General features: G+C 38.3%; 3 protein-coding genes across 3 annotated transcripts; 2 read left to right on the top strand and 1 right to left on the bottom strand.

The window, feature by feature from the left end:
• Positions 1-343: 343 nt before the first annotated feature.
• On the bottom strand, positions 344-9408 carry LOC137741591 (mediator of RNA polymerase II transcription subunit 15a-like). Its single transcript, XM_068481286.1, has 12 exons — positions 9194-9408; positions 8724-8853; positions 8414-8525; positions 8114-8234; positions 6421-7824; positions 4585-4655; positions 4098-4172; positions 2497-3840; positions 2032-2376; positions 1426-1620; positions 1249-1337; positions 344-903 (listed from the first exon to the last, which is right to left on the bottom strand). The coding sequence occupies exons 2-12, from the start codon at positions 8828-8830 to the stop codon at positions 696-698; spliced, it is 4071 nt and encodes a 1356-aa protein (XP_068337387.1). The 5' UTR covers positions 8831-8853; positions 9194-9408; the 3' UTR covers positions 344-695.
• A 4457-nt stretch (positions 9409-13865) lies between these two features.
• On the top strand, positions 13866-16726 carry LOC137742793 (E3 ubiquitin-protein ligase At1g63170-like). The gene is made up of 3 exons (XM_068482745.1): positions 13866-15313; positions 15446-15821; positions 16193-16726. Exons 1-3 carry the CDS (start codon positions 14811-14813, stop codon positions 16337-16339), a joined length of 1026 nt encoding a protein of 341 aa, XP_068338846.1. The 5' UTR covers positions 13866-14810; the 3' UTR covers positions 16340-16726.
• A 1475-nt stretch (positions 16727-18201) lies between these two features.
• LOC137742655 (farnesyl pyrophosphate synthase-like) lies at positions 18202-22603 on the top strand. Its single transcript, XM_068482576.1, has 11 exons — positions 18202-18517; positions 19987-20011; positions 20094-20209; positions 20322-20408; positions 20501-20706; positions 20810-20861; positions 21298-21393; positions 21587-21631; positions 21725-21814; positions 21909-21980; positions 22150-22603. The coding sequence occupies exons 1-11, from the start codon at positions 18407-18409 to the stop codon at positions 22276-22278; spliced, it is 1029 nt and encodes a 342-aa protein (XP_068338677.1). The 5' UTR covers positions 18202-18406; the 3' UTR covers positions 22279-22603.
• The last annotated feature ends 1961 nt before the right edge of the window (positions 22604-24564 follow it).

Raw genomic sequence — 24564 nt, 5'->3', positions numbered from 1 at the left:
TGCACAAATTAAATCCAACGGTCCCCATTAACTTATTTTCCTGGTCCACCACAACCAACAATTCTAATTTCTTTTACACACCAATCAACGGCCTAGATGATTTAATCCCTAGGCTCCATCGAGCAGATCCAATTCCCTACCAAAAAACCTCTCGTAGTTGACGTGTTGTGATACGCGTCGCTAATGCTAGTACTTCTCGTTACCAGATAAAGATAAAACTTGGATGATGAGTTCAACGACGTCATTCATGAGAGGATATTTTACAAAAACAGACTCCATGTATTTTGATTTCACCCGACTCCATGCTGCCAAGCTCAATGCAACTTTCGCCACTGAGATGACATTCCTGGATATCTCCATCTTATAAATAACCTGGGAAAATATTGACACAATACTCTTTACAAACAGACTGCAGAACACGGCAAGATGCCACATTTTCAACAAAACGGAAACATACAGACAATTCTGAGATGACTTACAGTATTTCAAGTAAATCACGCAGAATTAACCTCAGATAAATTCACCACCAAGAAGCTAAATAACATCCCCCAAGATTATTCCCCACACATACTAAGGTAAGTTCCTCCTATACATGCCTGCCCATAAAAATGCTTCAATCATCACAGAAAAATACCATCGCGGTTATCACGACAACCCTTGGAATAACTCTGTTCAATGAATAAACAGAGGATCGATCAAGTAGCGCTCAAGCAGTTCTCCCATGTCCCGTACTTTGAGCTGAAACTTCCTCCACCGCTCTGCTGCGCGTGCTCAGAAATAACTGCACGTGCACAAACATCCCAAGTCCTTGCTATCTCCCCAAGGGACATGGGTTGTGAAATGCTTCTTAGAGATATGCTAAACCTCGACTTGGCCTTCACAGAAAGATCTTCATACTCCTTACTGCAAAAGTAGAACATTTACAGCGAATTTATGCTTTAAAATTTGGCACATGAAAGCAAAAGGAGTACATGAAACTCAAAAGAGGAACGAAAAATAATTGAGAGACTCTGTCTCATCGTCATGGCACCACATACTTTTACCAAGACAAACTATAAATTGAATTGGGAAATAGGGCATGCATCTAATGAGCACATTTTTTTCATCGAGAAAAATGACATTTGAATAAGGATTTCACCAGAATGCGGTAAAAGAAAAAGGGCACAAGCCCGTATGGCTGAGAATGCGCATTGGGAAACATCTATGTAACAGCAGCAACATGTAAAGTCAGAATCCTTGTTTTCTCACCTGACTTCAACTGGAAACTTGTCCAAGAGAACCGGAGAGCAGTTGGGATAATTTGTAGGAACAAGCAGTCTTAATGGCTGAATTGGTGACTGCAAAATATTAAAGCCAAGTAAATACCATATATTTAGTATTTTGGAGAAATGTAAAAAATCATGGCATTAACGTTTGAGAGCCCACCATTTGTGCTGAAGCATACTGCGATTTCAAGCTTGGACTGAGAGCCACGGCATCAAAAGAGCACTTGACAACAGTACCCTCACCCCCTTCGGCAGCGGCTGCACTGGGGTCAACATCTTCATCACTGATATCAACAACTGTGTCGATAAGCCGCCTATTTATTTCTCTTATTTCTTCCAGAAGAGCATGATTAGCCTGCAAGATAAGCCACACAATTATGTTCAATGAAGAAGCAGGAATAAGCCTTTTTATCAGACAATGAAAAACTACGAGTTAGAAATTCCTTAAATAAGCAAACATTGAGTCCAGATTAGCAATGGAGAGACGTACACACACCCGAAATAAAAATCATTCAACAAAAGTTATCATCTTGAACAGTTAACTCGCATGCAGGCAATGCCACTCAGAATGTACCAATTGTCAAAGCACGCCAGTCCAGTCACATAAAGTGTATGCATAGGTGCGCAGCAAAACAATTAGCTTTGAAGTCTTGCTGGAAATTTCCACTTTTTTATGTAAAACTTTAACTATTTCAAGTTTCCCCAACCACTGCTCTAACAATTGCAACAGCTATATTTTCTAGGAGTATATAAGAAAGATAAATACCTCAACCCTAGGCCTCTTAATACGAGATGTTGCAGTTGACTCCAGGTCAGATGTCTCTGAATTGATCAACTGCTTGAAACTATCATTCATACTACCAGCTGAAGACACAACATTTAAGGGCATGGCACTAGTGTAGCGCCTCATCTTCCTAGTCCCATTTGATCCATCCTGAGTCATAACATTTCTTGCTTGCAGACGACACTTTGTCATTGCAACCAAATCCTCACCAACTGCAGCTCTAGATCCATTACCCGGGGCTGACCCTGCTATCCTATCAATCATACTAACTACTGAGCCAATGTCACTGACAGATGCACTCAATGCATTAGGCGACATCGATTTCACCTGCAAGTTCAAAATGCAGATTTAATTTAAGCACAAGTGAGGGAAGGAAACGTAGTAAATACTGAAACATCATTATAGCACTCAAAAAGAGAAAAATGTAAAATAAATCACTTTACTTACCGCCTTAATCAAGCGTTCAAGAGGCTGCTCGGTAACACTCGACTTGCCAGAAATAGTTGACAAAGCATTAACATGAGTAGCGTCTGGTACACTAAATTCAGCAAGCAAAGGAGAGGCTGATATCCCAGGGGTGCCAATTGCAAGGGACTGGACCGGTGCTCCCACCCCAGCTGCTTGTTGATGTCCAATATTCCCAGCATTCGATAGTGAGGAAGGTTTCTCAGAATCCCCTGGCATGGGGGATGGGGCCATGGGAGTTGAAGGAGATGGGATGACAAAAGGTGAACCAGCAGTTTGCAAAGGGGTTCCAGCTTTCGGGTGAGTCAGTATATTCTGCTGGTCAACTTGGGGAGAAGAATGTTGCGAAATTTGAGGAGATGCAGCCTGAAGGAGTTGGTTTGTTGATGGAATAGGAAATGGAGATCCTGATTTCAACTGCTGTTGCGGATAAGCACGCTGGCCTGCGGGCATATGTTGCTGAAAAACCCCTGGCTTAACACCCATCCCCTGTCTCATCTTCAAGTCATTTACATCATTCATTTGATGAAGCTGTGGCATTTGGTGTTGGTGCACCTGCATCTGTGCCGGAAGCTGTTGCTTTGCTTGCTGCAATTGTTGTTGCTGCTTCTGCATAAATTGCTGCTGTATTCGCTGTTGATACTGTTGCTTCAGTTGATTCTGTAACATTTGATGTTCCTGCTGTTTCATTTGCTGGTGTTGAAGCATACCAGAATTTGACTGAAGGGAATTAATATTTGGCTGCAGCATACTAACCCCACTCTGTGATGACAAGGCATTCATGTTTGCTTGCTGGGGAGCACTGACAGGAGTTTGTTGGATAGATCCCACCGGAACTTGCTGCAAAGAGTTCAGTGCATTTCCCTGTCCAGAATCCAAATTTGTACTCGGCTGCAATGAATTCATCATGTTCTGCTGTGCTGTTGAAACCCCAGATATAGAAGACATCGAATTTTGCTGCAAGCTTGTCATATTGTTCTGCTGCATTGTTGGCACAGAACCTTGTAAATTCATTGTTTGCAACTGCGGGTTCATTTGATGTTCATGCGACTGCACTTGAGTAATTTGGGATTGCGGCTGCTGCATGGAGTGCATATGAGGTGGGGGGAGCTGCCCTTGTTGCAGAGGAGGAACTTGCTTCCTCGGTCTATTCGTATTGATAAAATTTACTATCTGCTTCTCGTATGTACCCAACTTCTCTTTCAAACCAGGTGTAATGTTACTCTTGGGAATCTGTAAGACTGATATGAGGCGCTCCAACATGGTTTTGAACATTTTTAGCTTCTCAAGCTGCTCTGACTTTGGTTGTTGTGGAAGAGAATCGTGCTGGCAAACAGAAAGAACAGACGTCAGTAAGCAAAAGAACAGCAATATAAGGAGTAACAAGACTTTGTTGCAAAAAGTTATTAGCATTATTGGTGAGGTAACAATCACATGTTGACTGTCTACAATAGTTAAAAGGGAGATCTACGTAGAATCTATCAGAGAACATCACCACAATAACCTGGCAGGGAAAGCCCGCTTATTGGTAAAAGTTCAAACAACATTATGAGAGAAAGAAAAAAATTGAATTGATTACATACCTGCTGAAGTTTGGTAGCAATTTTCTGATACATTTCATTTAGTTCGGGAAAGTACAATTCCTTCATGCTTTTGATCTGCAAATGAAAGTCATAAGTACAAAGATGATGAGAAAGAACTTTGCTGCATCTACATGCTTGCCAACACCATCATATCATCAATGTCAATGGAAAAGATCCCGTGTATGCAACCATGAATTCAGACAGCATGAGATAATGTATGCTTGTGTCTAATGAAGCAAGTTTTAATTAACTCCCAACCGATGGAAGCTTAACAAAGCTGCCCCACAATCAAGTTTTAGCTAACTCCCAACAGATGGAAGCTGAAGTAGTATGTATTTCTTTAAAATCCCCAATCAAGGCAATTTTGGCATTAGTATAATTATTTTCCAGTGGCTCTATTCCCAACCCCCACACCTAATTATTTGTATTTTATGTTAAAATGTTGTATGTGAAAGCCATCAATAGGCAAGAAGTCTGGCCATCTTACTTTTTGATAGACCTCCTCTTGCCAATCACCCCCAGTTGCATGTCCAGTCTGAGCTGTGGAATCTAGAGATGCTACAAAATACACAGGAATATATGTCAATGTTTGCACATGAAAATAACTTTGGGCACGAGGATTAAAAATCAGAAGAAAAAAAAAAAAAGAAAAGCATTGCATTCAAACATTGACAAAAATGGAAAACAATCGTTCCCAAAACAGTTGAACATGTATTTTTTGTAAAACAAAATATAAATATCATTCCAACATCATAAGCAACCTAGGAACAGACTAGAAGCTTCATGAGCCAAAGGGAACAGGACCATGCATGCACAAGATTGTAGATGATACATCCATAGGCAACGACATTTAGTAAACATAGAAGTCCACCAAAAGCTCTTTATCTATAAACCAATAGAAGCAAGACTGAAGAATAAAAACCCATATTTTCAAAACCAAAGGTATGAAAGGCACTTCAGATGCGATTTTGTTCCTACTTTATGCTTATGAAGGCAATTACTTCTTTTATAGGAAGATTTTCAAAGGTTCTATTTCTTTTGTTTAAAAGTAATTGTGGAGTTAATTATCAAGAGAAAAAGGGTTAACATTATGTAAGAACATAAGAATAGCCTCTCTATCACAATAGCTCATGAAAAGCCAAAGATGCAAAACTAAAGTCAAAGGCAACAGAAGCTTCAGCTTCCACCAGTAAATTGCTCGAAAGAACTCTGATGGCAAACATGTAGCACCAGAGGTGAAAGGTAAACTTATGGTAATTACGGTGGTCCATAAACCTAATTTTAGGCATAGACGCAAAACTCATAACTAGGCTATTTATATAAATTCTATTCTGTTAGTCGGGTTTAATAACTATGTCCTTATCCTCGTGGACTATTATTTACTATAATTATTTCATTTCCTTGGGGGTTTTACTTTAGATTATATAACCACGTCAATCTCTATTACTCAACCCTAGTTCAGCCTATGGATATTAAGAATACAAGATTAACTTTGAATTTATTTTTCTTTCAGTTTGTATTTAACTTCTTTTATTTTTCCTCCACTGTGCTGCAACATATAGTATAATAGTAGTCAATGCCCTCTGTTCCTTTTATATACACTTAAACCACACTGATCATCCAATTACCAAATATAAATCTCAAGTCCACTACACATATCAACCTCTACAAAGAAAAGCAGGGAATCAAGAAAGACCAAGGCTTGCTCTAGCTCTACAGTTTCATGTGACCACATATTGTGCATAGGAATCTGGTTCTCCATTCCATGATGGCCAGATGCTGAAGGAACTAGCAAAGAACAGAAATTATCGTGTTTGACAGAGAAGGATGATGCATCTCTTTAAAAGTGATGGTGACAACGAACATGTGATGGGAAGGTGGGATACACCTACTTGGCATGATAGCCATGCGTAAAAAATTCTATTGACCAAGTCCAATGCACATCCATGTTATTTTCTAATACAAGAAGTTACATATGGTAAAGATAAAATTCCAAAACTAGATTATTTTCCATAGACAGTCTAGACTCCTACATCTGGCAACCATAACAAAATAATATATTACCAAAGTCATGCAAAAAAATTGTTCCCCCATAAAAACATATAATGAAGACCGTTTTTAGTAACAAAATCAGATCATCACATAAAAATGACTGTTATTTACTCATAATATAATATGTAAACTGATCCAAATGGCACATAATATGAAAGTAAAATAAAAATATAAAACAAGATTCTGTCCAAAATGTGCAGCTATGATAATCCAGATATCATGAAAGCACATGCATATAAGAAGGAAAGTGCATAAGCGCAAAAAACCATACTCGATGATGTCTCAGGATGGGCTCTTTGAGTTTGATATAACTGCTTTTGCTGATCCATTACGTTTTGTGATTGAAGCATGGTTCCTGATATCTGACCTGATGCTTGAAGTCTTTGTTGCATATCTCGTTGCAGTGGATTTGACTGCTGTTGCAAACTCATTTGTTGCATCTGGGATGCCTGAGGTTGTGACTGCTGTCCTTGAGAAGGTAACATGTTAGATGCATTCTGATGTTGTTGTTGCTGCAACAAGTGTACAGAGTGCTGATTTGGTTGCATGCTAGAATTACCACTTTGAGTTCCGAGGTGCTGCTGTTGCTGTAATCCAGTAACATTACTCTGAGATCCCAACTGTTGCTGATGCATATTTGAAGGGTTGCTTTGCTGCTGTTGCTGTAACCCGGTAACATTACTCTGAGGGCCCAATTGTTGCTGATGCATATTAGAAGGGTTGCTTTGTAGAGCCATTAACTGCTGGTGTTGTTGCTTTTGCTGTTGATGCTGCTGCTGTTGTTGTTGCAGGTTTAAAAGATTATTCTGCTGGCTTAGCAACCTCTGTTGTTGCTGCTGCTGCTGCATATCACCGACATTGTTTTGTTGTCCAATCATCTGATTCTGGGACAAGTTTGAAGCAGTTGCCTGTTGCACCATAAGCGGCTGCTGCTGCTGTTGCTGGGGTAATATTGGCTGTTGTGGCATTGGTGTTTGCTGTTGATGAACAGCGGGCTGTTGAGCCTGCTGTTGCTGCCTGAGAACTGGCTGTGAATGCTGCTGAAGCATGGGTTGTGATGACTGTTGCATAACAGATTGTTGATTATGCTGAAGACTCGAGAGCGATGATTGAACCGAAGGCTGCATAACAGATGATGTTGGCATAACAGATTGCTGTGAAGACTGCAGCTGAGTCGGTTGTAATAGGTTTTGCTGCTGTTGCTGTTGCTGTTGCTGTTGCACAAGTTGTGGCATATTTCCCTGCTGATATTTGGGCTTCAAAAGCGAATGTTGCAGCTGTTGTGGGTACACATATTGCTGCGAATTCTGGGATTGCTGCAGCTGCTGCTGTTGGGGAACTACCTGTTGCCTTCCTGGCACTTGCCTTGAATTAGCAAACATATTGGAGGGTACCCCCTGGCCCATGGAGTTCCCTAATGAGTTCTGTGAACTTCCAGACATATTTTGCATGTTTGGATTTTGTCCAACAATACTTGGGATAGAAGTCTGGGTTAAACCGGAAGAAGGAGGTAGTGCAGATGATAAGCCAGACGAACTTTGAACTCCAGCAGGCGGAACGTTATTCTGGATGTTCTGTGATAGAAGTTGTTGGCGTCCTTGAGATTGATTAGCTGGCAACGGCATAGAGAGTGATTGCCCTTGATTGGGGACTTGGGGTTGCATAGCAAAAGACCCTACTCAAGTAAAATAGAAAGAATAAACATCACATAAACAAGCGTCAAAACAAGAATACATTAAATGTCATTTATACTCATCATTTGACCCATTAAATACGAGCGAATAAAGACATCAAGAACGAATCATTTCAGTTAAGAAATGCGGAAGTAATTAAGAAAAACAAAGAATGTTTCTAGCAACTAATTAATGATCACGAAGAAAGCTACCTGGGAGAGAAAAGGGTAGCTGAGAGCATAATTAAAATTTGCATCAAATAGGAGTGCAGTTTTCAATAGTTGTTTTTACCTGGATCCGGAGGCCTGTTGCTGTTACCAGCAGAGTTAGATTGTAAGGAATTGGCCATTGAATTCTGAGACTTGGTCTCCATTGTGAGCATCTTCAGCGAAATTTTCCGTAGATAATCCGACTGTAAAAATAAAAGAAATCCATGCTAAACTTAGAATACAATTCTATCCAAAAACAATGAAAGTTCAAACATAGACAACATTTATTTAAGAAATGACATAAGTAATAGATCAATACGTATTAAAGTACGCATACATGTCATGCACAATGAAAAATTAAAACCCAATATCATGGATGTACCTGGCTTGTGGCTGCAGTATAAATCTTTTCCTCAAACCTTACAGCAATTTTCTTGAGTTCCAGTAATCCCTCCTGTCCGGAGAAGGGAAGATGCCTCTTCAACGTATCCATTCTATACATGCAATAAATCAACATAAGTTACTGACTACCAATGCATGGGGGTAGCGTTGATAATATCAAAACTGGAATCATATTCAATCCCCTAAAATCTGTTTTAAGTTCAAATTCCTCTCCCCTTAGTTTCGATTAGATTATGCTAGATTACACTACCGCTCAAATAAAAAAATTCCAGACAAAGAAAAACACTTACATCTTGTTGACAATTCTTTGCCTTGAATCAGCCTGCAGCTGACTCCTCCAATCACCGGCATCCATGGCAGGCTCTCCACCTTGAGGAGGCCTCCAGTTGGTATCCATCAAATCCAATGAACCCAACAAAACTGCCAAACACAAAAGCACAGGATTGAGCAATTTCAACCAAAACCTACGAAAAGAGCACAAAATTCGTACAAAAGTTGGATATTCGAACGACGATACAGTTTATAATTACGCAAGCATTTTTTGCATCAGAAATTGCATTCATTCAAGCTGATTCTAAACACGAATCGATTTAGGTAGGCATGAAAAATCAAAACCTTGAAATTCATATACAATCGAAAACCTGATACGATTTACGCCAATCAGATCACAAAAAAAACAACAAAACGAATTTCACACATAACACTCGATCGATCAACATCTGAAACAAAAAAACCCAACAAAAATTGATCGAAAATTTACCTCTTCTCTTTCAACAGGAGAGTTAAAGATTGGAAGGTCCAGGCACCTTGGAGTGAGAAATGGAGAAATTGCCGAACTGGGAAATCTAAGGATTGGGAAAGGAAGGAGGGTTCTTGCTCAAAAGCTTCAAACTTTGAGAAGATTGAATGGATTGATGCGTCCGAATGTTGTTATTTTCGTTTAAAGTAGGAAGGGAGAAACAACGAAAGATTCTATTTTTGCCAATGTCTGATTTTTTTAAGTTTTTTTATCTTATTTTTTAATTTTTTTATCTTATTGACAAAAAGACAATAAACCCACTGTCCCTGGTCTTTGTAAGTTACCAGTTGCCACTTTATTCTAAAACCTTCTAGGCTTTCTAGTAAAAAACCCAAGAGGATAGGAAATCTTCCAACTGAGTCAAAAGAACAAAATAGTAGTACCCTTCCAGTGGTTATAGATAACTAGCTTCTCAGCAAGCGCTCAAGCGTGCAAACTGACTTTTAAACTGCAATTGATACGGTGGTGTTTCTCTAGTTTTGTGTTTTAGTTGATCGCTTTGAAACTTATTTATTCATAATAAATAAGAAATTGGTGTATTAGTTGTTGGTGTAATAAGTTAGTGTATCTAAATAGACTCAATTTCTTATATTTATTAAATTATTAAATTTATCATTTATACGGATAGTGTTATTCATACACACATTTTTACCTCTTACGTACCTTTGTTAATTTTGGCTCTTAATCTTCAATCATCCATCTGATCCAACAATCGAAAATTGAGAGAAGTGTGAGAAGTAAAAATGGGTGTCCAAAGATCACTATCATAATTATATAACTTTACACTTTACTCTTTTTGGAAGAAGAACATAATGAGAATGCAATTAACAATTTCTCAATTAATCTAATTCTTGACTTTTTAGGTATTAAATCACATATAGTAAGAGTGTCATGCAACTTTCATTTTCATGTGTTAATAAACGTAAGAATCCAAATGACCGTTAGTACAAGGGTAGAAAATGTCAGATATTATGAAAGACGGGCCATTGTCCTACTCTGACCACACCAATATTTTCAACTTAACCATTTATTACTAGGTTTTAGATTTTATTACCAAAAACCTCAATTTTATTATGAGTGAACCATATGTTTACCTATTATGTTTTATTTTCTCAATCCCCCTAATGTGGGACTTATACTCAACAGAAAACATAACCAAACCCTAGGGATTGCAATTTTTCTTCTCTTTAACAAAAGTCAATACATTTGATATCCCCTATGTAAAGACATGTCCCCAAATATTTCGGTTTTTATAATTTTATTGCATAAGACTCTTTTCCTTGGCATATCCTTGTAGGACTCGTCATTATGAACACGTGGGCGCAAACGAAATCAAATTTGGAGCTAAGATGGAGATTTTACGAAATCACAAACGTGAAGGGCAATTTGGTAATTTTATGTTTAGAGATATTTTTTGTGTGTTGTTTTGTGAGCCATGGGGCCCACAACCCACTTCTCCTTCTTCTCCTTGTCCTCCCCTCCCCCAATCACTCAGACCCTCTCAAACACTTTCTCTCTTCTTGTATCTCTCTTATCTCTACAACTCTCCCCTCTCCGAGCCCAACATACACAACAACGACAACAACACCCACCACCACGTCATCAACTTAGCCACCTTTGGCCCTTTGTCGCTCTTTGATCTCCCTTATCTCTCCTCCTTGTATGTTCACGCTGCACAAGAAGCAGAAACCATCTGTCATCATCGACGAGAACCGACGGTACCCTCTTATTTCCCAGCCTCGGTAAGGACTCACGTCATTCCATTTAGTTTTAGTTTCGATTTCTAGCTTGATTTCGAGCTTACACATGAGCTTTGGGTAAGATAATGTAGAAAACAACTCGGGGAAACATTTCCCAAATTTTTCGACGAGGTCCGACAGCTTTCGAGCCATTTTCCGACCAACTTCGGTGACGGCTAGCCACGAGATAGGTATATTCCTCTTCCTTGTTTCTCCAGCTTTAAAACCATATATTATGCGTTGGTTTTGGTTGAGTTTTAACCCCAAAACGGAGCCGGGGAACCTTCCCCACCATTTTTCCAGAATCTGGCTTTTTTCTTCGTTCGGTCTGGCAACCCACGAGCCCAAACGAGTCAAACCCGACCCACAACCCATAACTAGGCCCAACCCAATGGTCAGGCCCAATCCAATAACTCAGCCCAAACCTTTGGGCCATGTAACCCAAGCCCTGAGCCCAACCTAGCTATTGGCCCAACCCAGCAACCCAAAGCCTAAATTCGACTCAGATCAAATCCAATAACACAGACCTAACCCAGTTCCATGGTCAGCCCATGGCCCGCGCGTGAAGTACACGCACCTTTGCAGGATATATTATGCTATGTCGTTGTCCATGGCGGTGTTGGCGAATTTTTTAGTGACCAAACTCGGAGCATGGCAACGTGTGGCCCCCTGGGCTGCCACCCCATGGCAGCGCGTGGGGGAACCCGAGGTCCCTCATTAGGTTATTCGACGTGCCGAATATGAATCCGCTGTCTATTTTCCCAAATTCTATCATTTTAGTAGATTTTGATTAAATAGTCTCTATTTGTGTTTAAGAGCGTCAGTGGAAAGTGACCCTGTCCTCCCTAGTTCGAGCAGTTCCCATGCAATGGCATACTTTAGTGTACAACATATGTTGCCTGTGTGTGGAGATAAAAAATGGAAGTATGAATAGCCGCCATTAAAATCAAGGGAACTTTAACGAAAAGCTTCTAGTACTATTCACTTTAACGAAAAACCACATTTTTACTCTAAAAAATCAATACTGATACTATTCACTTACAACACATTTTTGTCCTTTTCGTTAAAACTCAAAGTTTTCAAGTCATTTTCATTAGTTTTCCTTAAAATCAATGAAGGAAAAATGAATTAATTAAATTAAAAAAGAACTGTCTTATTCTCTTAATCCCCAAAACAAGGAAGAATCAAATCAATTTATGTAATTGCCAAACAATATGATATAGGCATCAACAATATTCAAATGGAATAAGGCAACAAGATGGGTCTTACTTGTCAAAGCTGCTTCCTTTCTAGTGATAAATAATGGCCACGAACAGATGGTGGGCACAGAGGGTCACGAACCAGACGAGCAAGGGGCCATCGGAGTTGCCTCTCGCAGCAATTTTCCGACCTTCACGAGGGCACCTGACCCCCTTTGCCCCCTATTGGATCCGCCGGTGACCATATATACATCAAGAGCTGCATATGCTAGCTTAATGAGACGATGAGACAATGAGACCAAGGCTATCAATTCTGGGGGCTCACTCACATGTAAGTGTCCCCACAAAAATTGATTCAATATAAAGCCTATTGGTTTTGGGGGCTCCCTTAAATAATTTGTTTTTCATAGTTTATTTATGAGATAAGATTAAAACAAGCAAAGGTTTGTAATTTCTTATTCAACTCTTACAAATGCATTTTTTGGTATCACAAAACTCGGTTTTGGCACGCCATTTGATTTCAAGGTAAAAGTACATTGCCGCCTCATACAATTACATCCTATATTAAAAAAATTGAAGTCTTATCCAAATTTGAAACGTAGAACAAAATCTCAAAGGCCTTTGAAGATCCTACAAGGTATCTTTTGCATGGGAAAGGTGATGGAGGGCTAATGCCACGTGGTTTGCTGCTAAAGGATGTGAGCAAGTTGGAAATCATTTTAAAACTCTATGATGTTGCACTCTTAAGTTTTGCTTGTGTTCAAAGCTAGGTATGTTTAAACTTCTTTTTTATCATTTATTTTTCTATAAAATTCAATGTTTGAAATATAAGCACAATTCATAGACACAAAAACCCCAAGAAAATGACCCTATTTCTTATTTAAAAAAAAAGACTATGTTTCTTCCTAATCATCATGTGTAATTTAGTTTCTTTGTTGTCCAAATACGTATAAAATAATCAAATGGTGTAGAACGCGAACTCAATGTGCTAAACGTGTCGTTCAATGAATCATACACCAAACAAATGTAATTTTTTGATATTGAATATGTGTTCGTATTATAACCATACGGTTCTATTGAAATTTGAACGTATGTTCTTGATTTGTCCTTGGAGAAATCAAATAAGACTACCTATGTAGCATGATAATTAATATCAAATCAAATAAGACGGAGAGAGATTCACTTCAGATCTCACTGTCCGAAGTCTAAGGGTCAGACAATTTGGACCGTTTAAATTGAATCCGACGTTTCTCATTAACTCATTATGTTGGTCCATCTTAACAAACTAAGGGTTCCGATTTCACTTTCACACAAATCATGGACTCGAATTTTCTGATCCTTTAAGTTTCGGATACTAAGCACCCAAATTCAGATATGACTACCCATGTAGCAGGATAATTAATGGCATAAGATAGGATGTTAGACAAGGTCAGAAAATTGGTGTGGCCTACGTGACAAACACAACCCAAAGGGGAGTGCCATGAAGCTCCAAAATAATGCAGCTGCTGACAAGATTAGTTGGCCAACTGCTTAACACGAAAATGTGTCACGGACAAAGAGGCTCCGTACCCGCCAAAAACTCAAATTAACAAATTGCTTAAGGGTCAAATTATCACTTTATCTCCTGTCTAATCAACTTTAAAAGTCTATTAAAATCTTTTGCTTTTTTCCTAATTTTCTATTAGAGAAAAGATAAAGATGCAGATAGAGAGATTTGCAGCTTTTTGCTTGCTGAATAAATAAAAGCAGGAACTAGGAAGGAAATTAGGCCAACGGTTAGCTTTCTTCCCTCCAAACCCTTGTGATTCCCTTGGAATCAAAGCTAAACCCCCTTAGCAGTTGGATTTCTGGTCACCATCTGAACCCAGATTCACCTTCCTGACGTACTCTCTGCACCATTCTCTTGCTTCTCAAATTGCTTAATATCCCCCTTCTTATAAATTTCAATTATGTTCATGTTTTTTATATTTGAGGTCTACCCAGTAAAGAATTTGACCCATTCTGCAAGTTTTGTGCTTTTGGGGTGAGAGATTTAGGCCTTGGAAAATTTCGGTTGTTCGGGTTGTGAAGATTTTGGTGTAAAGATGATTGATTTGTGCTTTTGAGTGAGAGATTTTGGCCTTGGAAGTTTTTGGGTTTTTGGAAATTCTGGTGTGTAGTTGATTAATTTTATGGTATGATCCAATAAAGTTATTCAATTTCAGGTGCTTTTGTATAAAGCTGTAAGCTTTCTTGGATTTTGGAATATTTAAGAGTTGGGTTTTGGAGGGGAGAGATTTTCAGAGGTTTGCAGTTCATTTGCAAACTGAAGGCTGAAGCTTTTTCAGATCCAAAAGTGCTTTTGGCTGCTCAACCCAAATGGTATTTTTCACCTGTGTTGCTTCATTTAACTCTCATGACTATACTTGAAGAAAACATGAAAAAACATGAAAGTTGCATGAATGTTATGTAACACAAGCTTTCCATCAAACCCGACTGCAATTGCAGCCCACCACACATTTGTGAAAACTCCCAGCACAACTTTTGTGATACAACTCTCATATATTTCATGACAGCCTCCCAATTTCAGTTCACACCATATAACACTTGTATAAAGCGCCATATTTATAGTTGCCAATAGAATCATAGAATCATTCTTCTATGGATAGCCGTTACATTTTTCAACCAGAACTCATGTGCCAATCTGCTTCCGCTGCGGTTTCATTTTCCTCAAATTCTCCGGGAGATGGTGGTGCGGCAGTTAGTTTGGTCAGGACAAGGTCCTCTAGAGCTCCTCCTTCATTCTTAATGAGAATGGCTATGAGAATATCTAGAGCAAGGTGGTTCACCTTCTTGAGAAGAGTCTACCACTACCAAAATGGTTCGAGGTCCAATCTTGGATCAAATCCCTTCGATAACAGCACTTGGATGATGCTGGAATTCATGGCTTTGGTTGTTCAAATAGGCGTGACCACGATTACCTTGGCTGTTTCGAAGGAGGAGAGGCCGGTTTGGCCTATGAGAATTTGGATTGTTGGGTATGATATTGGTTGTGTTCTCAATACGTTGGTGCTCTTTGGGCGTTACAGGCTACTTTATCTGACTCAAAGTGATGGTTTCAACCTCTCCGATTTGGAACAGCAGAGAAGCACTGAAGATTCCAGGTACTTTTTTTTTTGGCTTCGGTTACTTCCATATAGTTACGAAAGATTTCTGCAAGTATATACAGAGTAAATCACATGGAATTTTTTACGTTTCGGAGTTTGATATATGGAGTACAATGTATATGTGTACAGGACCACACATTTGATGAACAGGTGTAGAACCTCACTCGAGCTCTTCTTTGCCGTATGGTTTGTGATGGGTAATGTTTGGGTCTTCGATTCTCGCTTTAGTTCGTTTACTGGTGCCCCGAAACTCCATGTGCTCTGCATCTCTCTGCTTGCTTGGAATGCCATTAGCTACTCCTTTCCCTTCCTGCTGTTCGTGCTGCTATGTTGCTGTGTACCCCTAATTAGCAGCCTCCTTGGATACAACATGAACATGGGATCCATCGATAAAGGGGCTTCTGATGACCAAATTTCTCAGCTTCCCAGCTGGAGATACAAAGAAGTTAACGCCAAAATAGAGCTCGGAAATGATTGCGATTCAGGATCCCTAAATGATGATCCAGTAAGTCATAGTCATACATAAAAAGCTAATTTGGCCTTGTTATATTCATATAATCTTTGTTCTGCTTGCGGTTTCTTTACACGCGAGAATCTCCATTTTTCTTGCTTCGATGTACAATCCTAGCAGTTGAATCCCTTAACTTTCTGGAATCAAGAGCTTTTGGAATCGAAACCTCCGATTCTCCTCTCCATGTATTTGTCAACATAATCTGAAAAGTAGAGAATGGGGTTGTAATTTATACCTATATGCGGTACAAACTTAACTTTTGAGGTCTACTGGTTATCTGAACTATATCGTGTCAAGAAACGCCTTGTAATCTCACATGGCGGCTCATTAATTTCGTCTCTTAATCCTTTTTCGTGTGCTCGCAGGATTGCTGCATTTGCCTGGCAAAATACCGAGACAAGGAAGAAGTACGGCAGTTGCCATGTTCCCATATGTTTCACCTCAATTGCGTCGATCATTGGCTCAGAATCATATCTTGCTGTCCTCTTTGTAAGCAAGAACTGCAGAGATAGGAATTACACCAACAAAATGGTTGAGTTTTTTCTTCTTCTTTCTTACGCGGTTACTCGAGCGAGTATTTTGCCTGTACAGGGGAGCTCACCAGTAACTAAAGTATACCCAAATTTTACAGTGGTTGAATATACAAATAGGTAGCAAGAGAATGATGTTGGTATCCTTACAAATTTCTCCCGTATGTATACCAAAAAAAAAACACATTCTTTTTCTAAGTTTTATTAATATTATGGAATAACTCTATTTGTGTAAGTTTATATTATACTGTTGGTCTAAGGCTGGATAACAGAGGAGGGAGAAGGTGTCAGATAGTCAACAGTCGACACTCCGTTTTTCACGTCAAATTTCTATGACTTTGTTTGTTTTAATATTCTGGAATATATGTACATGGAAATGTACTAAAGAATGTATCAAACCTTCGTAATATTCATTAAAAGCTTGTGCTTTAATACTTTACTTTTCTGATTACTGCTCGGAAAATGTGACTTTAAGGCTTTAGATTGGATGGAGTTGTTAGATAGAAGGGATGGCTCTGCAAGATGGGGTTTTTCTTTAACTAACGCATTCTGAGTTCAAACTATCCGCTTTTTTTAGAGGAGCTTAGAAAAGTAATATTGCTTGTAATTATAATCTGCTTTTTCGAGAAAGTTATGAATGACGTGGTTGATACTTTCTGAACTTAAAATATAGTAATTGTAAATAACAAACTACACTTGTTGAATATGAATGGTGACTACTACAATGAAAAATCTATCCTGAATATAAGGACTCCAGTTATCTTCCTAATCCAATTTCCCAATAATTTTTTTTATTTTTTTTTTTTTTTTTTTTCAGAAAAGAAGATCAGCGGGTGATTTTGTCATGACAGTCTACCCTTTCGGGGGCTAAGAAGACTCATAGAGGCATTTTATGCCTCCTCTTGACCATCATTGCATGATTCACCAATGCTAAGAATCTAACACAGAACATGCAGTGTTAAATACGGGTCTGAAATTGCCATTTAGTACTACGGTCTAATCTTATTCCTCTTCACTTTTAAGTGAGAGGTCTTATGTTCGATTCTTTCTAAAAGAAAATTTGAACCACATTATTGCTAGCTTATTAAGAGGTTAAACACATCCCCTTTTTCTTTAGTGTAAAAAATATCATTTGTTCAAAAAAAAATATACGGACCTCAAATTCATCAACCACTAAACTACCCATAATAGTTAATTTCTCAATATTTCGAACTCATCCCAACTCAAGCCCAATACATGCGACTACAACTGAAACGGGCTCTTTTATGAGAAGCAGGCCGGACAACGAGCCCATGCATATTATAGCCTTTAGATGCCACCGAGTCACCGCACCGTCTTGAAGAGGTGGGTTGGGGGTTGACTTTTGCAATTGGACTTGGCAGGCTGGCTCCTGGCTCACCTACTTTGACTGAGTAGGGAGGTAGGGGGTGGTTGGTAGATGCCAATCTTATCGAAGTTTATTTAGGATTATTATTGATGGGCACAACTTGGATAAAAACTATGTTCTCCTAAATTTGTCTTTCTTCTAACCACACTATCACGATTTAGTGGTCGAAAATGAATTTCAAGCTCGTATTTTTATGACACATTTTGAATTCGATTTTGGCACTAGAAAATCATACTACGGTGACTAGAGAATGTTAAAATACTTTTGTGAGTTTTTTTGCATATATAAAAATAAACTATCATGACGAAACTATCACCTGATCTCTTTAACATAAAGAAGAAATTTGTCTTTTTCTTTCTCTCAATTTCCTTTTTTTTTTTATTTGGATACTTTTTCTGATATAAAAAAATGGTAATTCCAAAGCCAACCAGACGTGAGTTGTTGCCACTCTCTCTCTCTCTCTCTCTCTCTCTCTCTCTCTCTAGAGTTCAAAGCTTGGGGCTGCCATTTCAAGACGCAACTCCTTCTCCTGCTGGCATTTAAAGACCCAACTCCTCCTCCTCTTTCTTCCACTCTCGTTTTAAAAGCTCATACCTTCTCCTTCTCACACCTCACCCCTCGCCCTTCTCTCTCTCTCTACTCTCTCTAAATCTGCAGAGAAAATGGGTGATTTGAGGTCTAAGTTCTTGGGGGTTTACTCTGTTTTGAAATCTGAGCTTCTCAATGATCCGGCTTTTGAATTCACGGACGTTTCTCGTCAATGGGTCGAACGGGTATTTCCATCTATCCCTTTAATCTGTTTGTAATTCATAAGTCAATGTGCATAGCAGTGAAAGATTAAATCTTTTTCAATGATTTTTTTTTTAATATTTTGATTGTTGGTGTTACTGTTACACCCAGTTGAGTTTTGTAAGATTTTCTGCTTTGGATTTTGGGAGGGGGGGGGTGATCCTTCACTCTGTCGAAAGGAAAGTGTTTAAATCGAGGAAGATTTAATCTTGGCTGTAAAATTTTTATGGGATTGCTTGTTAAGGCTTAGATTGGTGAGAGTCTGTTGAAATTTTGTAGTAGTATTGGTTCCGATCTGATTTGGTAGTCTTAATTGGCTCGAAAGCATTTGTTTTTCGTCGAAGTAAGACGACATTGCTGCAATTGTTTGTTTTGCTTGTATTCTCCATGAACTGCCCAATCCCATAGTACTAGAGACATTCAATTACCATGATTTAGTTTAGATTGAATGATTGGATTTATCGCATGATTTTGAACTCATTTGGATGTGCTTTTGGTGCAAATATTTTTGGAACCAATTCTTAGTAAAAGTACAAGTGAATCCTGGAAAGGAAGCATTTAAGTGCTTTTTCAAACCCAAAAACTTTCTGCTAAAAATGCTTTCAATCATTTTAAAAGCACAAAACTAGTGTTTCTTGCAGTTGCAGGAAGCACTTTAAGTGATTTTAGTTTCCAAATTTTTCGTTAAAAGCTCTTTCAATCATTTTAAAAACACCTCCAAATTTGATTAAAAAAAAATAAAAAAAAAACACTTCCAAACGCCCTTTGTCTTGTTGTGAATGTTGATGGTCGAAATAAAAGGGAACAACGAAAAATAGGAGAAAAGTTGTACCAGTGATCTTCTGAGGTAAGAGGCTTGATGAATCGAGGCATTGCCTTTAGAAGAGCCAAAGATTAGAAAAATGACTAAAATACGATTAAGATGGAATACATACTTATCAGGAAATATGATTAGAGAGCTGCTATTTGCAATTGAGAAAAGTTATCCTACACTCGTCCTTGTTGTTTAGTGTAAAGGAATGTAGAATGACGGTTTTGGAGTGCCAATGATAAGTTCTGATTAGTTAATGTGAATGTCAAATAACTGATATGGAAGAGTATCTGATTTGATTTATCCATATATAAGGTGAAATTATAGTAGCAGTTTGTAAATCTAAAATACACTGTTGTATAAGTATACGTGTCTGTGGATATGTGTATGTGTCTGGGTTAGTAGTTGTTCTTCCGCACCTAGATTATTGGGTTGAAGGCCAATGTATGTATAAACAAGTCTTGAGCTTGAGAAGGCCGTGAATTTGAAGAAAGTGTTTGACAGATTACGGAAATATAGTCTCTGTCTTTTACAATGGCACAAGTTTATTCTCAATTTTACTGATGTTCTGAACACCTTAATTCCTATTTCATACTAATATTTGTATGTCCTAATTGAATCGTTGTGCCCCGTTTGTTTCAGATGCTGGACTACACTGTGCCAGGAGGTATAGAAATGTCACGATTTCTAATTTTTATTTGACTTCTTTGTGATAGAACTTCTGCTCATAATGCTTTTGCTGTTTGCAGGAAAGTTGAATCGAGGTTTATCCGTTGTTGACAGCTTAAAATTACTTAAGGATGGAAAGGACCTAACGGATGATGAATTTTTTCATTCATCCGCACTTGGATGGTGTATTGAATGGGTAGGACAACACATAATGGCTCCTACTGTTTATCATACCTCCACACCTCTCGTCTGCATTGGTTACAAACTTACAACAGAATTCATACCTTCATTTTTATTGAATTTTGCAGCTTCAAGCATATTTTCTTGTTCTTGATGATATCATGGATGGCTCTCATACACGTAGGGGTCAGCTGTGCTGGTTCAGACTACCAAAGGTGAGAGCCTCTAACACGACTGATGCTTTTCTTTGTGCCTTTCTCTTTTTAATTGCTATGAATATTCTAAAGTTCATAATTGTTAATCCTAGATTGGCATGATTGCTGTGAATGATGGCATACTACTTCGCAACCATATCCCACGAATTCTCAAAAAGCACTTTAGGGGAAAGCCCTACTATGTGGATCTGCTGGATTTATTTAATGAGGTGGAGTTTCAAACAGCTCATGGACAATTGATAGATTTAATTACCACTCATGAAGGAGAGAAAGATCTATCAAAGTATTCATTGTCGCTGTAAGTAAATATTATGACGGTTTCAAATTTATATGATTGATTCCCAATTAAATCTATTTCCTTTTCCTGTTTCTAATGCTCAAGTGGTTGTCTTTTCATGCAGTCACCGCCGCATTGTTCAGTACAAGACCGCTTATTACTCCTTTTACCTTCCAGTGAGTACAAATTTCTTTTACGCTTTCATAGCTCATGATTCTCAGATTCATTTCATCTTTATAGTCAAACCCCCTCTAAAACGGTTAATTGTCAATTTTGCTTTAGAGAAGGTTTCAACCATGGTCCTTACGTAGGTAGAAAGTCTGCTTTCTAATTGGCATGTAATGTAAAGGCTGTTAGGCCTAGTCCTTTTCCATGTGAATGAAACTGAAAATTTTGAAGATTTTTTGGTTTCTGATCATATATTTGAATAGCCGAAAACCTCTATAGGAAGGAGTTTTTATTTGCTTGATTTCCTCCGTAAAAGAAGTTGGTTTAGATTCATGTGTTTCTATCTTCCTGAACACCCGAAACCATATGAAACAATTAATGTTCATCCCAGGATTTGATGAAATTTCTTTGACATAATCATGCTTAACCAATCCATGCACTCAGGTAGCATGCGCGTTGCTAATGGCAGGCGAAGATCTTGAACACCATACTGATGTGAAGACTATTCTTATTGAAATGGGAACTTATTTCCAAGTACAGGTAATAGTTAATTTCACGTATAAATCCTCTATTATTTTATTGCTGATGTAGGATGACTAGGGAAAAAGAAATGGAGGATTGCCAAACCCACAGCTCCCCAATCAATTTATGACCACCAGTTTTCTTTGTCTTCCTTCTTTATAAGCCCCTTCTTTCTTATTTTAACCGAACGATATGCTGATGTATTTTGTAGGATGATTATTTGGATTGTTTTGGTGATCCCGAAGTGATAGGAAAGGTATATTTTAAGCTATCCTCATTTGGCTTTTGGTCATGCAATTCCCTACCATCGAAGCATTGTGAACCAACTGTTTGTCATTTGAAATATTAGGTTGGGACTGATATTCAAGACTTCAAGTGCTCTTGGTTGGTTGTGAAAGCTTTAGAAATTGCTAGTGAGGAACAAAAGAAACTATTACACGTAAGCAAGTAAATCTATATTCTAATGTATCGTATACTAGTCCCGGTGTCATAGTTCTTGATTACATTTATTCGTGTTTGTGTTATGTTACCAGGAGAATTATGGGAAAGATGACGAAACATGTATTGCAAAAGTAAAAGAACTATACAAAGTCCTTGATCTTGAGGTTATTCTCTCCGTCTTCTTGTTCTACTTTACTTTTCTTTTCTGGAACCGCATCTTGAAGCCTGGAAAACATATTGCATAACATCAAGGGTTTATTTCTTGTGCGTTTTTTTCTGTATTTCGAACCAAAGGTTTTAACATTACCATTTTATTTAACTTGCGGTTTTTAGGGTGTGTTTCTGGAGTATGAGAGCAGCAGTTGCCAGAAACTTACAAAATTGATTGAATCTCATTCAAGTAAAGCAGTACAGGCAGTGCTGAAATCATTCTTGGCAAAGATATACAAGAGGCAGAAGTAAGCAAAGAAGGAAGCAGATACCGAATGCTTAACAACGGCAATGTTACTGCCTCATTTTCTAATAATTAACTACGACAAAGGACAGAAGAAAAAGCAAAACACGTTTGTATCCCTTCTCTTCTGGTTTTCCTGCTTCGGATTTCCTGTGAAAAACTCCCCTGCTGAATATGTTAGGCCAAACTATTTTAATTTTGGTGACTTTCATTAATTGTATTTTTATGTTGTAAGATTTCGGCGTTTTGGCCTTGAAGAAATTAGACTCATAAGTTAATTTATTTGCCGTTATCGAAAAAACAAAGGACTCAAAGCTGCTGTGTTGTATTGTATTCAGAGGTCAATTTTGTTCCTTGCGACTCCATGCCTCCCTGAAGCAAATGCCACTCTTACTTTGCAGCTCTTGTGCAGATTCCTGCCCGGCTTAGTATGCTCGTCTCTTACAAAAATGTTGCAGTAAAAGTAATTTCCTGCACTTGCATGACTGATGCGTAGTGTGTACACATAAGAAAGCATTCAAGTTAACATAGAGATATGCATGCAGACATATATCCAGCACAACCAAATTATGATCAATAATTTGACATTCAGAACTTAATTTTCAGTTTCTTTGACAAACAATAGGATAATCAATAGTAAACCATGGGAGGGGAATTCAAACAGGAACCTCGGGTGCAAGGGCAAATGCTCTTAACCAATTGAACTACAATCCACTTGCAAAGTAATTTTCAGTTTTATCTAGTAGCATTGAGACTCGTTTATTTTTGTATACCCTCCTCTCTTTTTTATCATTTTCTTATTAAAATTCAGAACTACTAACCATTTTGGTTAATTTTAGAATGGAAGGTGATTACCCATTTTATGAATTAACAAATATTGAGTTGTGAGGGCGAGCCTTGGCGCTATAGAAATATTGTTTCTTTGTGATTGAAAGGTCACAGGTTCGAGTCATGGAAACGATAATAAGGCTGCATACTATAAAGTTTTCTCCTAACCCTCACAAAGCGGAAAGTCTTGTTGGCTTGGGATCGCCCTTTATTTTATCAATAAATATTGAGTTGTACAATTAGCCAATGGTACTTCTGGCTTTTGGAAAGTTGTTATTCTGTTCTTTTTTCTTGGCACAATAATTAGTTAAAATTAAAAAATATTTAGGCATGGAAAAAATGGAAATTAGTGGCTACAAACTTGTGATGAAGGAGATACCACAAACTTGCAACTCCAAAAAAAGAAGCGGTTGAAACTTGAAGCCCAAAAATTCAGCTATTTGTGACTGCTGTCAAATTTGTTCATATTTCAAATCAAGATTTTCTTCCATTTTGTCAAGGGGGTGGGTTGAAAGATAAATGTGGTAGCACCTCCTTTCACCATCTCACCCTTCTCTCCTTGCAAGAAGCCAGACAACATTTTTTCTGGCGATTGGGGAAGAACTTCTGCCATTTCCAAGTATTCTCCTGCAGGTTTACATATATACTTTTCTTGCCAAGATCTTCTGATTTCAAAAGTTTACTTTTGTTGATTCTATTTGTTTGTTTTTTCTAATCGATTTTGAATATATGATAATGAGTTTAACACGATGCTTGCATTATTGCCGTCCTTCGATCGCTTTATATATCTCAGCCATCGAATTGTTCGATGAATGACACTACGGAAAAAGTCATGAATCGGTATAATTTTGATGATCGTGTGTTAGTAAACACGCAGAAAGTCGAGAATCATCCCTAATCATTTCAGTATGCGTTCTATGTGAATAAACATGCCAGAAAAGTACATGTATCGTTGGAAATCTAGTATCTTAAGAACCTTTTCTCTTTAAACAAATCGTTGTTGGACTCAAAATCTCGAGTGCATGGGTGAATACATGTATAATAACGGTTGTTATTTTTCTTTTTGGTTGAAGTTTGACAGAAAATATGGCTGAAAAGGTGGAGCAGAATCCCCGAACCCCAAGGACGATCAAGTGCAAGGGTCAAAACCTAACCATACCAGAATTTACCATAGAGGATTTCAGGAAGCATAATCACATGCTTGGTTCACCAACATCACAAGGAGGTACTCCAAAATCAGCAAGGTGGAAGAACTGCCTCTGCTCCCCAACCACTCATGTTGGCTCATTCCGCTGCAGACACCACCGGACATCAAGTTTCGGGTCGGGCCTCAGCCGTGTAGGGAGCTCCGTCGGCTCCAACCTCTCGGAGCTCGAGAACCGAAAAGTAGAGCCTAGTCCCCTTAATGACTCAGTCCCTGCTCAGTAACTTCTTCTGATCATATGGAAAAATGTTGAGTTGAGTGA

This window comes from Pyrus communis, chromosome 8 (assembly GCF_963583255.1).
Source record: "Pyrus communis chromosome 8, drPyrComm1.1, whole genome shotgun sequence".
Lineage (NCBI taxonomy): Eukaryota > Viridiplantae > Streptophyta > Magnoliopsida > Rosales > Rosaceae > Pyrus > Pyrus communis.
Note: the sequence above shows the minus strand (reverse complement) of the source record. Positions and strands in the feature narration are given on the sequence as shown.